General features: G+C 42.5%; 1 protein-coding gene across 3 annotated transcripts in view; it reads right to left on the reverse strand.

Annotated features, from left to right (window-relative positions):
• GLRA1 (glycine receptor, alpha 1) overlaps positions 1-15,355 on the reverse strand; it is a 101,116-nt gene that overhangs the window by 64,301 nt on the left and 21,460 nt on the right. For 2 of the 3 annotated variants that reach the window (XM_011931633.1, XM_011931632.1), the window contains exon 2: positions 4,366-4,493. The exons of the other annotated variant lie outside the window; for it this stretch is intronic. In XM_011931633.1, the coding sequence (XP_011787023.1) occupies positions 4,366-4,493 (128 nt within the window). The remainder of the gene's footprint in view (positions 1-4,365; positions 4,494-15,355) is intronic. 3 annotated transcript variants of the gene reach the window in all.

The following is a 15,355-nucleotide window of genomic DNA, read 5'->3' on the forward strand; positions in this document are numbered from 1 at the left end:
TTGAAGGTGAATAGGACTTGGATAAATGGTCACAGCCCTTCACATGAAGATTGTAATTTGCAATTTGTGATTTTCTTTTCAGGTCCACTTTCTTGATTCCTATGAGGTACTGAGGTAGGCAGGGCAGAATTTTTGTTCCTACTTGACAAAGGTAGCACCAAGAGTTTTAGTAACTCACCTAGGCTCATTCAACTAACAAGTGGTAGAACCAGGACTTGAACCAAAGTTTTCTCATTGTGGAGAGACGAAAGTAGATATGTCCTTATGCCCTCTGGTACCCATTGCATTCTGTCCCTCTTGAAAAAGTAGCCTAAGCATTTTGCTCAACCTAAGCTAGGATCAGAAGTCTTGGCATATAGGAGGGGACTCAGTCTTGGGATGAGAATCTAGGTTTTTCCTTCAAGGGATTATCAGTATCTCTGGGTTTTGGACATAACTCCAGCACTCACTGGTTGTTTGACCTTGGCAATGCCTTTTCTCTGTCCTGGGCCTCAATTTCCTCATCAATCTGGAGAGAGAGTAGCTCTTGATCTAGGCAGTCATTCTCAGCTCAGTGGTGTGGAATTCCTTTATGGAAGCTATCCATTTTCATTTCAGGGTTGTAAGATTTTGGGGCTGGAAGGTTTCTTAAAGGTCACCTCATCAATTTCTCCCCAAACTGAAGTACAGACAGGGTTATCTGCAGTAGAATCATCTGGGAACCTGTTAAACTACAGATTCTTTGGCCCAACCCCATACTAGGTGAAACCAAATCTCTGGAGGTTAGCCCAAGAGTCTAGTGTTCAGAGAGCTACCTGGGTGAGTCTCATGTACAGCCAGGTTTGGAGACCACTGCTGTCGACCAGCTACCCATTCAAGGCTGAGCACCTGAATACTTCCAGCAGTGGGAAACTCATTTTTTCTTGAGTAGCCCTTTCCATAGTTGGATAGCTCTGTCTGCTAAAATTTTTTTCCTTGTGCTGAGTGGAAGTCTGCCTCCTTGTCACTTCCACCTAAACAAAGGTCAGGTGGAAAAAACCTGAATGGTCAGAATTTTTCTCCTTCATTTAGACTCAGACCCAGGTTTTTTTGTTGTTATTGCCTCATGCCATTAAGATACCCCAAGGAGTTACTGCCTATGCCTTGAAATGATTGGCACAGAGTTCCCATCCAGTCCCTGCAAGTGTCTGGCACTATGACTCCAATATAAATTAGTTTCTGATTTATGTGTGTGAGAGGGCGCCAGCCAAAAGGATCCTATGGGGAGGTGCAGTTCATTGAAATAAATCTGAAATTAAATTATCCTTGAGAAAATTACAATTCAGCTGTTGGCAGCAGGATAATGTATATATTTCATTAAATATTAAAGTTTAATTTTGCTTTTTTTTGTATGTATTTGCATTGGGCTGTACCCCTGATCCTAGGAGCCATTATAATACACAAAGTCATAAAGAAGACACAGAGTAACAGAGCTGGAATGGCCTAGTCCTGTTGGATCATTTTACAGATGCAGAAACAGAGGCTGAGATACAGTAAGTGTCTCATTTGGGATCATGCCTGTCAGGTAAGTAGAGGGAGGACTGGAATGCTGTTTTAGTGCCCTTTACTTCCACCTCACAGTTTCTTTGCCATTATACTCTGCAGAGTGTGCTTGGTATTCCCGGCTACCCGTGTTTTCACGAGGGTCAGGAGCAGGGGAAATTTCTAGCACTTAAGGCAGCTGCTGGGTGATGGATCCCTCCGTAGAGTTTTTAAACGATGCCGACCTCTTTCTATCGTGTTGGAGTCACAGCGGCCCTGATCCTCAGTGGCCTTTTCAGGAGCTCTATGGTTTGTGTGGGGTTTTGGGGAATCTGATTTGTGTCGGTGGAAGCAGGAAAGGCATCAAAGGGCTCAGGGGCAGAAAATCCTCTCGGCAAATTTTCAGGCTTCAGCACAAAGGAGGGCAGAGAAAACTTCTTAGCTCCTGCGGTGGGGCTCCAGGAAGCTGCACCTCATTCTCAGTCAGGTGGGGGTCGAGGGAGTTAAGGCTAGTGCAGGGTTGGGAGGGGCCTAAAAGATGAACTAGTTCTGTAGATATTGGGCCCAAGTGTTCTGAGTAAGGTTCTCAGAGTGGGAAGATTGAAAGGGCCTTGATTCAGTGGTCAGGATAAAATTTTATTTTTTAAAAGCGTCCACTGCTAAGTAAGTAAATAAATAAATGAACAAACAAATAAATAAATCAGTATTATTGAAAAAGAATTAAGTTAGAGTAACTGGGTTCAAGTCTCTGGTTTTGACAGCATGACTTGAAAAAGTCACTTAACTACTCTAAGCCCTAGCATATTTGTGGGCTCATTTATTTATTTATTCATTCACTTATGAAGGTTTATTGGGGCTTTTCTATGTGTCAAGTACAGTGGTACGCACAAAGAATAACTAATACATAAACTCTGGATGCACCCACATTCAACAATTGAATGAGTTCCTCTCTCAGAGCAAGACCATGGCACCTCTACATAGGATGGAGTTCTGAGAGAGCCCACCAGGGGGCGTGGTGGACTGGAATTCCTAAAAGCAGCGAGGGACAGAGGATGCAACCTTGTTGTCAAGGGCCTTAACCAGTTCTTGAAAGTGTTTGATTTGGCCGACAATGTTTTTAAAAGAGGTGATTTAGTTGTCAACTTGCAAGATTTCAGATAAAACCTCAGACTCAAGTCTTGTATTGGAAGGCCTAGCTGTACAGGGTCTGCATTCCTTCTCAACAAGAGCTGAGAAGTGGCTACCCTTAGATAAGCCCTATGTTTTCTGGTTTTATTTTCTTATCTCCACCCTGCTTCATTCATATACTATAGTTGTCTTGCCCCTCTAGGTATCAGAGATTGTGACCCTGGTGAAGGCTTGAGCTGAGTGTGCTGGGGGCAGCAACCTTGTTCTTGACTTACCTGTCCTTGGGGTTATGCTAACAATGCTGGAAGCTATGGCCTCAGGAACAAGGTGCAGGGGGAGTGAAGGAGCCTTGAGGTAAATGGGGGAGAGTGGGCCCAAACAGAGACCTGGGTGCATCTCCCAGAACATTTTCTATTTGCAGAGTTGTGCGGAGCAAGCACTCTGAGAAGGGGACTTGAGAGCAGGGGGCAAAGTGAGCAAATATTAGGAAGCTGTTACCAGCTGTCACATGCCTTGTTTAGTCTTGAACTTGAGCCAAAGGAACAGTGAGGAAGGGCACCTGAAATCAAGGCTTGTCTAGGAAGCTGGCTGCAGGTCCTTGGAATAAGATTTTTGCAAGGGTGCTGGGAGGAAAGTCAGAGTGCATAGGCTCCCAAGGAGGTCCTTAAGACTGCACCTGCAGGGTTCTGCTTGGCAGTTTGAGATGGCTGCAACCTCCTGAGGCATCAGTAAACAAAGGGAACTAGTCTCTTGGTTATAGACACTAAGTTCCCATAGGATTGTGAGAGGTAAAAGAACCTTTTCAGATCATCTGGAGTAGAGTTTGTGAACTGGCAACCCATAGGGCATATGTGGGTCACAAACATGTTTTATTTGAATTTACATGTTTTAGGAATTAGGAAGTCTCACAGAGATCTTGGTATCTGGCTCTTCTTGGAATACTTGATGCTCTGGCAACATGGGGCCTACATTTCTGCAGGACAACTGCAGACTGGGGCTAAGGAGAGGCTGCCCCTGTAGAGGAGCCTGTACCTCTATTTCTTCATAGTCTCCACCACTCCCTATTGTCTTACTCTTGGTTTGCCTCACTGATTTAAGTTATCAACCCTGGTAGGCATTTGAAATTATGACTCTGGTTTAGACTAAAATTTTTCAAAATTATTTATTAGCCCACGGGAAACTTTCAGCTGAAGAATTTTAGTTGGGACCCCATTATTGAAAATAAAAGTGGAGCTCCTTGGGGAGGAGCAGCGTGGGCTTGCTCATCATGTCCTCTGCTTCTCCTTTGGGGGCACCTGCTGGAAGCCTGAAAGCTCCGTGAAGCATATGTTTAAAAGCTGCCGAAGTAATCAAGCCCATCACTGCACAGATGAAGAAACTGAGGCCCAAAGAAAGGGAGAGACTCATCATCTAGGCTCAGAGAATAAACTCGAGCCCAAACTTGAACCCATTTCTCCATGTTCCATGTTTATCCTTCTTTCCATTATACAAGAGGTAGCAGATAGTTTTTAATTGACTTTTGGACTCCTGGAAACCAGAGGTGCTGTTAAATTGAGTCCTCTGAGGCTTTGTCTGGGCTTGGTGGGAGAGAAGACTGAATTGATTAAGAATGTCTGCCTTGGGTAGAGGAAAGAGTCATGAGATTCACACTGTGTATTTACCATCTGCATGCAATACCATGCAGCTTTAATCTGGGAAAACATTTCCCTGTGGGTCTGGAAGGAATGTTTTCTCTACCTTTAAAATTGGGCCTGATCCTGGCATCATATCCGGAGGTTCTCCCCATTAACTTATCCAGAAAATCCGAGGGTGACATAGGCTTGGGTGCGGAGCGAGCAGCTTCAGCCTCCTTAGAAGCAGCAAGGCTAAGGAGGAAGAGAGGAAAGCAAAAGGTTAATGATGGCTCTTTCTCATCCTGTGATCAGATCCCAGCCTTGTCCAACCTCTGTAGAACCACAAGAGTGTTCTTAGCTGGAGAAATGGGTAATATAGGTCCTTAATGAGGTAAGGCCCTGGTTAAATTGTTTACCCAGCCCAAATATCAGCCAGCATGGTATCCTGGCAGGCAGCCAAGTGTCTGATTGATGCTGAGAAGTCACTGACATTTTTAGGGCTTCATCTCTGGGATTTTGAGCAACCACACTTGGCAGCTGGGTGTCCCTGAGAGAGAAGAGTGGAGGGTTAGTCCTTTGGTAGACCTAACCCTGTGTTGGGCAACTGCACTCTCACAGGTCCATGGAGCCACACAGACAGAAAGGATGTTAGAGATCAAATAATTTACCATTTCCTCAAGGTTTATTTTCAGAATCAGAGTCACCAATTTTTTAAAAAGTTGCAAAGTCAGATGCATTCTGGAACACAAATTTTATCAGGCATTTTTACCTCAAGTCTCCTCAGAAGCTTTGACAAGCTTATGTGCTTGTACTTATGGGATCACTGTCTCAAGAAACACATACTTCAGAAAATCTCACTTGGGAAATTGAGGCCCAGTTAGCAGAAGGGACTGACATAGGACCCAGAGTAAATCGGTAGTAGCCTACTTCACTGTATCGAGAGTTAGGTGATTAGAAATCAGACTGTGGGGATGCATCACACTGTTTCTGTCATCCCTCTCCCACCCCACACCCATTCAACAAAGTGGCTTTAGGGCCCCATTCATACCACAGTATGAATTACTCATGTATTAAGAACATGACCCTCCTTCTGCCAAACTCTTTATTTATTTATTTGAAGTTCTGGGATACATGTGCAGAATGTGCAGGTTTGTTACATAGGTATACATTTGCCATGGTGGTTTGCTGCACCCATCAACCTGTCATCTAGGTTGTAAGGCCCTCTTGCATTAGGTATTTGTCCTAATGCTCTCCCTTCCCTTGCCCCCCACCGCCCGACAGGCCCTGGTGTGTGATGTTCCCCTCCCTGTGTCCATGTGTTCTCATTGTTCAACTCCCACTTATGAGTGAGAACATGCAGTGTTTGGTTTTCTGTTCCTGTGTTAGTTTGCTGAGAATGATGGTTTCCAGCTTCATCCATGTCCCTACAAAGGACACAAACTCATCCTTTTTTATGTCTGCATAGTAGTCCATGGTGTGTATGTGCCACATTTTCTTTATCCAGTCTATCATTGATGGACATTTGGGTTGGTTCCAAGTCTTTGCTATTGTAAATAGTGCTGCAGTAAACATACATGTGCATGTGTCTTTGTAGTGGAAAGATTTATAATCCTTTGGGGTATGTATACCCAGAAATGGGATTGCTGGGTCAAATGGTATTTCTGGTTCTAGATCCTTGAGGAATTGCCATGCTAAACTCTTAAAGCATATAGATTTCAATAAGAGTCAATGTTGAAGTCTCAAAGGTTGAAGAACACTAATTTGGGTTGCTTTGGGCAACTGAGCTTTCCTAGTACTGAAATTATATCCAGGAGATAGTTAGGAGCCATGAGCAGCACTGACATGTGCTTGTGGGACTGGGATGTTGGAGGAAATGCATAGAGATATGAATGTATGTGTGTATGTGTGTGTGTGTGTGTGTGTGTGTGTGTGTAAGGTGGAAGCTTCTGTCACCTAGCCAAGTAGCGCATAACGTTCCCCAAGGATTTGTACCCAACCTGTCTTGTTCTTCCTCTCGGCTCCTTTTCTGGTCTCATCAGTTGTAACTGTTTAAGCAATCAGTTAATAATGGATGACTCTCAAATCTGTCACCACCCTGGCCTCTTCCTTAAAACCCCCTTCCTAATTTGAAAACACCTGTGGGACACGTTTATCTCAATGTTCTGCCAGTGTCTCAAATTCATCTCCTAAACTGAACTCTACAGCTTCCTTCCCAGACTTGCTCCTCTAAATCAGTTTCCCCAGATGACGTCAATATACTTCCGCTCTCTAGGATTAGAAGCCTCAGAGCCGTCTTGTCTCCTTGCTCCTCCACCCCCCCCAACACCCATAAACTCACTCACCAGGTGCTGATGTAGTTATCTGTGTTTGTGTTTTAAGAGCAGGAGTCATGGTGGTTTTATTTATTATTTGTTTGTTTGTTCTTTCATTCCCCACTGTGTCTACCATGGTGTCTCATACTTAATTGGTACTCAGTAATTGCACAGCGAATGAATGAATGAATAATGTGCTACTTTAATTAATCAAATATCCTGGCTAGTAAAAAGTGTTCATAAATATTTATACATGGATTAACAATTTTAAAATAATTAGACTATTATACACAGTAATGGAAAATACTGAAAGCAATCTGGTATTGCTTTGAAGATTCAGAGGGTATTCTAGGACTCTTTAGACACTCTTACAATTGCTTAATAATCTGAAGATCCTTACTCATATCCTGGGGAGCTAATTCTGATGGACAGGGTGAGGAACAAATGCGCTTTAGTTTCTTTGTGTGTGTCTATGGATATAGGTGAGTTTGTGTGATGTGGGCGGGTTTCTAGGTATGACTGTATAGACGTGTTATGTATACAGATGGATGGATGTGTATGGATGTATGTGGGGACTAGAGTGTGCATGGGGGTGTTTGCAGATGCATAGTGAATTAGGTCACATAGGTTTGTATCTGCAAAATGTGAATTTCTGTGTTCATGTGTATGTATGTCAAGTATCGCATTTAGTATGGGCATTTTTTGTGTGTATATGTGAGGTGTCTGTATGTGAGCTGTATATATACATGGGATATAGGCTGTGAATGTGTAAAATGCTTCTGTAGATGTATGTCTGTGATGTGCATATTGCATGTGTTTGTTTTTGAAATGTACTGTGAAACATAATATAGAATAATGCAAAAGAGTGAAAAGAACAGATGATTTGGAATTCATCCTGTTTTAGTCATTTATTAGCTGTGTTACCTTGGGAAAGTTACTTAACCTGTCTGAGGAGCTTTAGTTTTCTTACCTGTGAAATGAGTTTTGCACAAGGAATAACTGAGGTAGCATAGTTAAAAATACCTAGGACTGCTCTTAGAACACAACAAGTGCTCGATACATTGTTTTTCTCTTTGCGGCATGGTGTGTGTGTGTGTGTGTGTGTGTGTGTGTGTGTGTGTATTTGAAGCAGTTCAGAGTGGGTCTGGGGCTGCTCCTTGTCTCGCAGTGCTTTCAGCTGCACCGTGGAGCCCACATGGCTGGAAAGCCCTCCCAGATGCTTCCCATGGCCCACAGTTGGGGCCACAGTCCATTCAGCACTGGACTCATGGCTGCTGTGTGGCTCTGGTGTGGGCAGAGGGGACCACAGGCACGCAACTAGTGATTTATGACTTTTCTGCTGTTATAATTCACTTCTAGAACCTCTCTAGGAGTGGCAGTTATGAAGCTTTCATAAGCTCCCTTACTCTCTCCAACCCCTCCTCTCTGATAATAAGATTTGGGAACATAGTACTCCCTCCCAGCAGTTCCTGGAGCACAAATGATCTCTTGGCCCTTAGGCCTGTCTCTTAGCCTGAATCCTATTAGGCAGTATAGTGGGAGAATGAATTTGCCCCAAATTATCCCATACCATTTGCTATTGCCATAACATGCCATTTAATACCAGAATCCTCCCCAAAGCTGAAGAGTCTTCTGGTTATTCTAACTTGCATGTCTGCAGTAAGGTATTTGCAGTCTGGTCACCCAGCCACTGGCTCACTTAAAACCTTGGCACTGAGCCGAAGTGGAGGGAATGAAGACTCCGGGGGGTTAAGTTACTGGCCTGGGGTCACACAGCACTTTAAAGACAGAAGGAATTAGAACTTACATTTTCAAGTGTTGACTTATCCAAATGCTACAACGTAAGGGAAAGTCCTTTGTAAATTGTGAAGAGTATAAAATCATGATAGTCATGCTATTACTACGATTTGTTTCTGAAGCTTGTTCTGCCCTGTTATATCCAAGCAAGTCAAAACATGTGTCTGAATTCTAGCAATCTGTAGATACACTGCTCTGAATTTGCCACACTTAAAAATGAAGAGGAAATCGTTGTGAACTACCCAGTGATCCTCTGTTTTGTCGAGTGATTCACAATAACATATTCTGAGAATCTCTAGTCCAGCCTCTCCCATATATTATTTACCAGCTGTTTTCCTGTTACCACTTTCATAATTTTTGCCCTGTTTGTTCACTACCTCTGTCATTCACTTAAGTATTTTCATTAAATTGCCTCATTTCTTTTAAGTTTAAACTTACTTAAAAGGAAACTACATTTCACTACTCACAAATAGAAAACTAATATTACTTGCCATAATGGAAGAGAACCATAATAGCATATACAATGACAACAAGACAAAAAGAGAAGGGTTTACAATTCTAGTGATCTGCTGCTTGCCAATGTTCTCAGCCCAAGGCCTCCTCTAAGTTGCAAAGGAAGTGCAGCAAGTGTAGGACAGGCGTTAGAGGCATATTAACACCTAATGAGACTTCTGGAGATAATAAGAAAGATTGGAAGAGAATTGGTTCAATAATGATTTATTGTTTTTATGTCAATCACTTCAAATCCTCCTCCTCCCTCACTGTGCCCTAGGCCAAAAGTTCCCAACCCTTCTCCAAATGCAAAGGCTCCATATTAATGCCAAAGTAGCTGTGCCTCCCTCCACTTGATAATCCTTGTACATTTCTGTCTATATTTAGACAGCACAATTTGCACAGGATTATTCAAAACTCCCCCTCTCCACCCTGGTGAATCTGATGTGCTGTGCATCTGTGTAGAGTAAATATGCATTGGGGAACTCTTTTAGTACCAACATTCCCAGTTAACTTAAGCATTTGCTTATAGACCATGAGCTGCTGGACGGAAGAGCTGGGAATGAATCTGAGAAATGAAACACTCAATTGTTAAAATTTTCTGACCTTATGACAGTATTTGGAAATGATGCAGTTTTTTCAGGGGTTACTAAAATATGGTGGGTGAATCAGACTCAGTTTAGGCAGATTTGATTAATGGTAATTTTCAGAAAGACAGTGAGGTCTTCTGAGACCAAGTTTTCTATTCCTTACTGAGAAGGCTTATTATGATAGATGCACTGACTATACAAAACATTAGACTATTATACACAGAAATGAAAAATACTGAAAGCAATCTGGTGTTGCTTTGAAAATTCATAGGGTATTCTAGGACTATTTAGACACTCTTGCTTAATAATCTGAAGATCCTTACATCCTGAAGAGCTAGTTTTGATGGACAGGATGAGGAACAAATATATTTTAGTTTCTTTTTGTGTGTCTATGGATGTAGGCGAGTTTGTGTGATGTGAGCAGGTTTCTAGGTATGATATATTAGGTATGTTATGTATACAAATAGATGGATGTTTATGGATGTATGTGGGGATTGGAGCATGCACTAGACTTTCCACCACCTTCTGGTCAGGGGATTTGTCACACTAAGAGACTTTGGTACTTAAAGGACCTCGGATGTTACTCCTAATGACAAAGACCATGCAAAGCTCCAGGAGTAGAATTCAACAGAGGGGTTGGAGGCAGGGTGATGTAATGAAGTAGGGGGCTGTGTGACCTTCAGTGAGTCACTTCCCTTGTTGGCTTTCAGTTTCCCCAGTTTTACAATGAAATTAAGATGATCTCTAAGAGCCCTTCTATCCCTCAGTCATCATTTTATGAGTCTATAATATTCCTTCTTTTTTTTTTTTTTTTTTTTTCATACACCTGGTCTGGGGATCCAGATTTGTCTGGACTTCTTTGGAGGAATGGGATTTTGTATCTTGGTTCTTCCTCACCTAGTCTCAAGACTTTTTTCTCCAAAGGGTCAATCTGTTTCTCAAGGTTTACTTGGAAGAAAGGCCAGATCAATGTTCAGATTCTCATTCTTCAGTTGCAGCATCAATTGCAAATAGGGAATCAATGTAAAACTGTCAATCTGAATTACAAATGAGCTAGGGTTGAAAGTAAAACTGGGGAGAAACAATTTCAGCTACATTTTACATGGCACCACACCCCCAAGAACCACTCTGGATTAGCAGAGGGGATCCCCCTGGTCGATTCCCTCTCCAGTTCACCGTGAGCAGAGAAGTCCAGGAGATCAGGATGGAAAAGGGGGAGGAAAGACAAGAAGGGGGCAGAAGAGGGACTAAGAGGCTGAGAGCAACCAAGGGAAGGACCCATACAGCTGGAGGAGGAACTTGGAGGTGCAGATTGAGGACAGGGAGGTGGGAGGTGGAAGAGGAAGAGGACACTGTGAAAACGAAGGAGTCTGAGGTACGGTCAGCACTATAATTGAGGAATTCAGTAAGCACAGTGGACAGGTACCCAACTACACTTGGTGAGAGGATGAGAAGTCTCCAAGAGGCTTGGTGGAGAAAATGACATTTTAAGTAAAACTTGAAGGTTAGATATGGAGTTGGCCTGGAAAAATACAGGAGGAAGAGTGTTTGGGGTAGAAGGAACAGGATGCGTAGTTTAGAAGTGAGAGACAACTTGGAGAACTGAAAGAAGAGTTTAGTGTGTGTATGAAGGAGGGAGGGAGAGAAGAGAATGGGAAATGATGAGAAATGAAGATGAAACACTTGCGGGTAGGCTCTGTCTTGTTCAGTGCCTGGCAGGTAGTAGTAATTAAAAATTCGATTTGACTGGCCTTTGCCCTCTGATTATTTATTGTCCAGTAGATAGAATAGTTTAGGTACTTAAGAAATTATAAGAGGCTGCCACCCTGCTTAGGTGGCATAATTGGACTGCTATGGTGGCTCAGTGGTGGAAGGCAGTATTTGGGGGGAAGGCAGGGATTAATTAGAGAAATCATCTGAGTTTTATTAATTATAGCCTCTGTGTGCTTTTAGAAAGACCCAATATTTGCCATTTTCAAATTGTGTATTCAGGGGAGAAAGCTTTCTCTTGCCCCATTGCCTGTGGGCTGTCTTTTTTTAAATTAAAAAGAAATGGTGGATGGTGAGGAGGGGTAGGTGGGTGTCCTGGTCTTCTGGGAAGAGGTGGGGCTGAGCTGGCACTCTTGGCTTTCTAGGCTGAGCCAGTTTCCTATCCCTGGCTCTGATCCCAAGGCACTTGGGGCTTGTCGTGCAGCCTGGGCCCTGCTGGTCACCCTCAGCTTTGCCTGAGTTGGATCATCAGGTCAGCATCTGGCTTCCCCCAGCCAGCTGTGCAATTCTGATTTTATTTGATTGCAGTGAGGGGCTTAGGCTGGCCAGAGAGTGCTTGACATTTTATTACTGTCACTTCATGATCTGCTAAGCACCCCTGGGAACAGAATGTCACAGTTGGCATGCCCTGAGCCCAATTCACCTCAGGGTCTTATGGAACAAGACACCTCTCCCCGTTCCTGTCCTACCTCCCACAGTTATTACTGCCCCCTATAGGGAACCCTTATCTGAATAAGAAACACATGTATTTGCACATGATTTTCTTCTTGTAGCAATGTAAAATCCTGGATTCTTGGAGCTGGACTAAACCTTAAAATCTCATCTGGTTCTGCCTCTGCACCTGAGGAAGTCTGGTCCTCTAGGGATCCCATATACTATGTAGCATCAGTTTCCATGTTTTCCTCTGGATAGCTTCCATCCACTAACTCTCCTGCCTTATCGTATGTATCCCCACAAAGTAGGGCCACCTAGAGAAAGGTGAATGAGGTACCTAGCAAAATTTAAGGAGGCACTCAATCCCAGGGTTTCATAAATGCCAATCCTGCACTTGCAGGAACCAGAGTGAGCACCTCCTTAAATTTTGTGCCTCACCTGCTTCACTCTAGTCCTGGCACTGCTACAACATCCTAAATCCCTGAGCCTGGTCTATAGGTGGGATTTCCTGTAGATTATAAAATCTATTCACCCGATGAGGGGGTCTCTTTACCTCTTACAGCATCCCACTTTATTTTCAAAAAGTTTCTTGTTTTTCTTGTTTGGTGGCAAGAAATGACATTAATTGAGCACCTGCTGTTCCTAATGTGAACTCTGAATTGCACATTACATATTTTATCCCATTTAATCCTCCAAACAGCCCGAGAGGCAGGGATGCCTGTCCCCATTTTACAGGTGAGAAAAGTGAGGCTTAATCAATTTTGTGGCTTGTGACTTGATCTCTCCAGCTCTGGCATTCCACACTGTATTTGCTTACATTACATTGATGTTTTCTTTTTTCTCATCTTCCTTACTCTATGCGCATGTGTGAAGGCTGGAGTCATGACAGCCCTGGTCTTTTCTGGTTCAAGCCAAACTTTCAGCTCTGTAACCTTCTTTTTTCTCAGAATTGGGGCCATCAAGGTGTTATATAGACAAAACCCCGAAATCATGATTTTCACAAATGTGTCTTCAGGCTTTCAATAAACATGGTTTTCATGAAGAGCCTGGCACACAGTCAGAGCTCAATAAATATTTGTTAAATGGATGATATATACCTGAAATTCCAGAGGAAGCTTAATTTAGCTGTGCAACATTATTTGGCATCAGTGATAGGATTTGGAGTCCAAAGAGTCCTAAACTATGGCCCTGATACTCTTAGTCAGCCCCTTGGGAAAATATTTAATGTCCTCAGGGAAAATACAAGGCGGAAAAATAAGAGAAAAAGTCATTTCTTTCAGTGGTATTCACACGAAATGTCTTGGACTACTGGCCTAGGTCAAACCTATGTTTACACATAAACCCTACATTCCTGCTTCCTTATGTTGCTATTTATAATTCTACCACAACCATCTCACTTTGCCCCAACTGTATCTATGCGTCTTACTCAGAAGAATTTTCCCGTGCCTCTGACTTTCAGTGTTCTGCAGTCTGGTCCTATGGTGAAAGAATGCTTGGCTTAAGCCTGGGGGCATCAAGTGGCCCTCAGATGAGTTACGGTGTGAAGAATCCAGGGGGATTCTTCAGAGGCTTGAGTGTGGAAGAACAGGCCTATTGGGTTTACTCTGACTGAGGGAAGCTCTTAGCAGGCCCTACATAATCAGCATGCATCCCACGAGTTGGACAGAAGAGCAAATGGCTCTCATTACCTTCAATGCAGCTTTTTTTTTAATCAGATAAATATCACTGGAGAAATGTGCCTTTGCGCAGAATGGAGCCCAGGCTTCTGGACAGAAAGTTTTGGGAAAAAAGATGGCATTAATCAGCAGGCATTGGTCATTTGAGGTTGCAAAGGCCTGGGAGTACAGATATTGAGGAGACATAGCAACAGGATAAAAACAGATGAAGACATGATATTAGCTAATGACAGTAATGGCTATCATTCATTGATACTTTACATATTTCACTGTATTTAATCTCTTCTCAATACCATGAAGATGACATCATTATCCCCATTTTACAGATGAGGAAGCTGACACTTTCATTTTCAGAAAATTTACCTGAGGTTATGCAGTTTGTAAGTGGTAGCCCCATGAGACAACTGGTCTCTGAAGCCCATGGTATTAATCACTATAATTTATTGACTCTTCCGAGTGATAGTGATTTGCAGAGTCCCTCTGAGGAGCCTCTCTGGTTCCTGATATAACTGTTTCCTCATAACTCTGGAATTACAACTGGGAATTTTGGAGGTCTGGGAATTGGAAAGTATGGGTTGGGAATAATGTAATTGATAATCACTTGCACACATGTAACACTTTCAGTTTTTATGGCACTTCTAAATCCATCACTACATTTGATCCTCACATCTGCCCTGTGACAGCATCTCCATGTCCAGGTGATGACACCGAGGCTCGATTGAGAGGTAGGAGGCCTGCTCAGTCTCAGATGGTAGAACCATAACATAACTAGAGGGCTCCAGGACTGGTCTGGGGTATCCTCTGCTTGACTCCTTGGCCATTCCCCAGAACCAGTCATGATATGGAAAAACCTTCTTGACTGTTTATTACATCAAATCTATCACACTTTATTTGTAGTCAACTTGCCTTTTGTCTTGCCTTTTTCTCAGTTCACTCATCTTGAAAATAGTACCTGCCTTTACCAACTGCAGGTGTTTGAATGGCAGAAGGTCGCAGCACTTTTACGGATGCTGTGGAAATAAACTCTCATTTCTCAGGTTAGTCAACTTTATTCATTAGGTGCTTTTGGATACTGATAATCTCATTTTAGATAGCATTAGTTTATGATTTCATTTACTTATTTACTTAAAATAATTAGGAAGTGCCTATTATATTTTCAGAGATTGTACTAGGTGTTAGAGGAGGTTACAAATAAAATAATAACAGCCAGTCCTTACTGAGTGGTTATAAAGTACTGTACCAGGCATTACACCAAAAGCTTTATTTGCAATACTTAATCCCCAAGATAACCCTTTGAGTTGGGGAATAATTACCTCTGTTTTTTCTGATGAGAGAAGTGAGGTCCATAGAGATTAAATAATTTATCCAGGTTCACTTGATCTTACAGACTTCTCTCTTAACTATATCAGTGATGAATGTGCAATAGCCGTTGCTTTCCAGGGGCTCTCAAACTAGTAGAGGAAAACTTATGTGAGAACAAATAAGTGCTTTAATATCCAGGGCCTTTAGAAAAAAAATACCACTTTTCCCTTCCAAGTCTATACTAGTTCAAACTCATAGTGGAAAAAAAAAGCCAAGTTGCAATGAACCCATAGGAAATGCATCAGCAAAACTGAAGTATTTATCCCAGAGAAAACAGAGGTTTCATAGGAGTGGAGCTTGGATATGTGTGATCTTCAAGCATCCAAAGACTATGATTCAAAGGAGGATGTTCAGAAAATAAACAATCCTCACTAGGCACTGAGGAAGAAATGATTTTAAATTGTAGAAAGGGCAATTTGGATTAAAACCTGAAGCTGCCTTTAATAAATGGAGTGACTGGT

Source organism: Colobus angolensis, unplaced genomic scaffold (assembly GCF_000951035.1).
Source record: "Colobus angolensis palliatus isolate OR3802 unplaced genomic scaffold, Cang.pa_1.0 Scaffold90, whole genome shotgun sequence".
NCBI lineage: Eukaryota > Metazoa > Chordata > Mammalia > Primates > Cercopithecidae > Colobus > Colobus angolensis.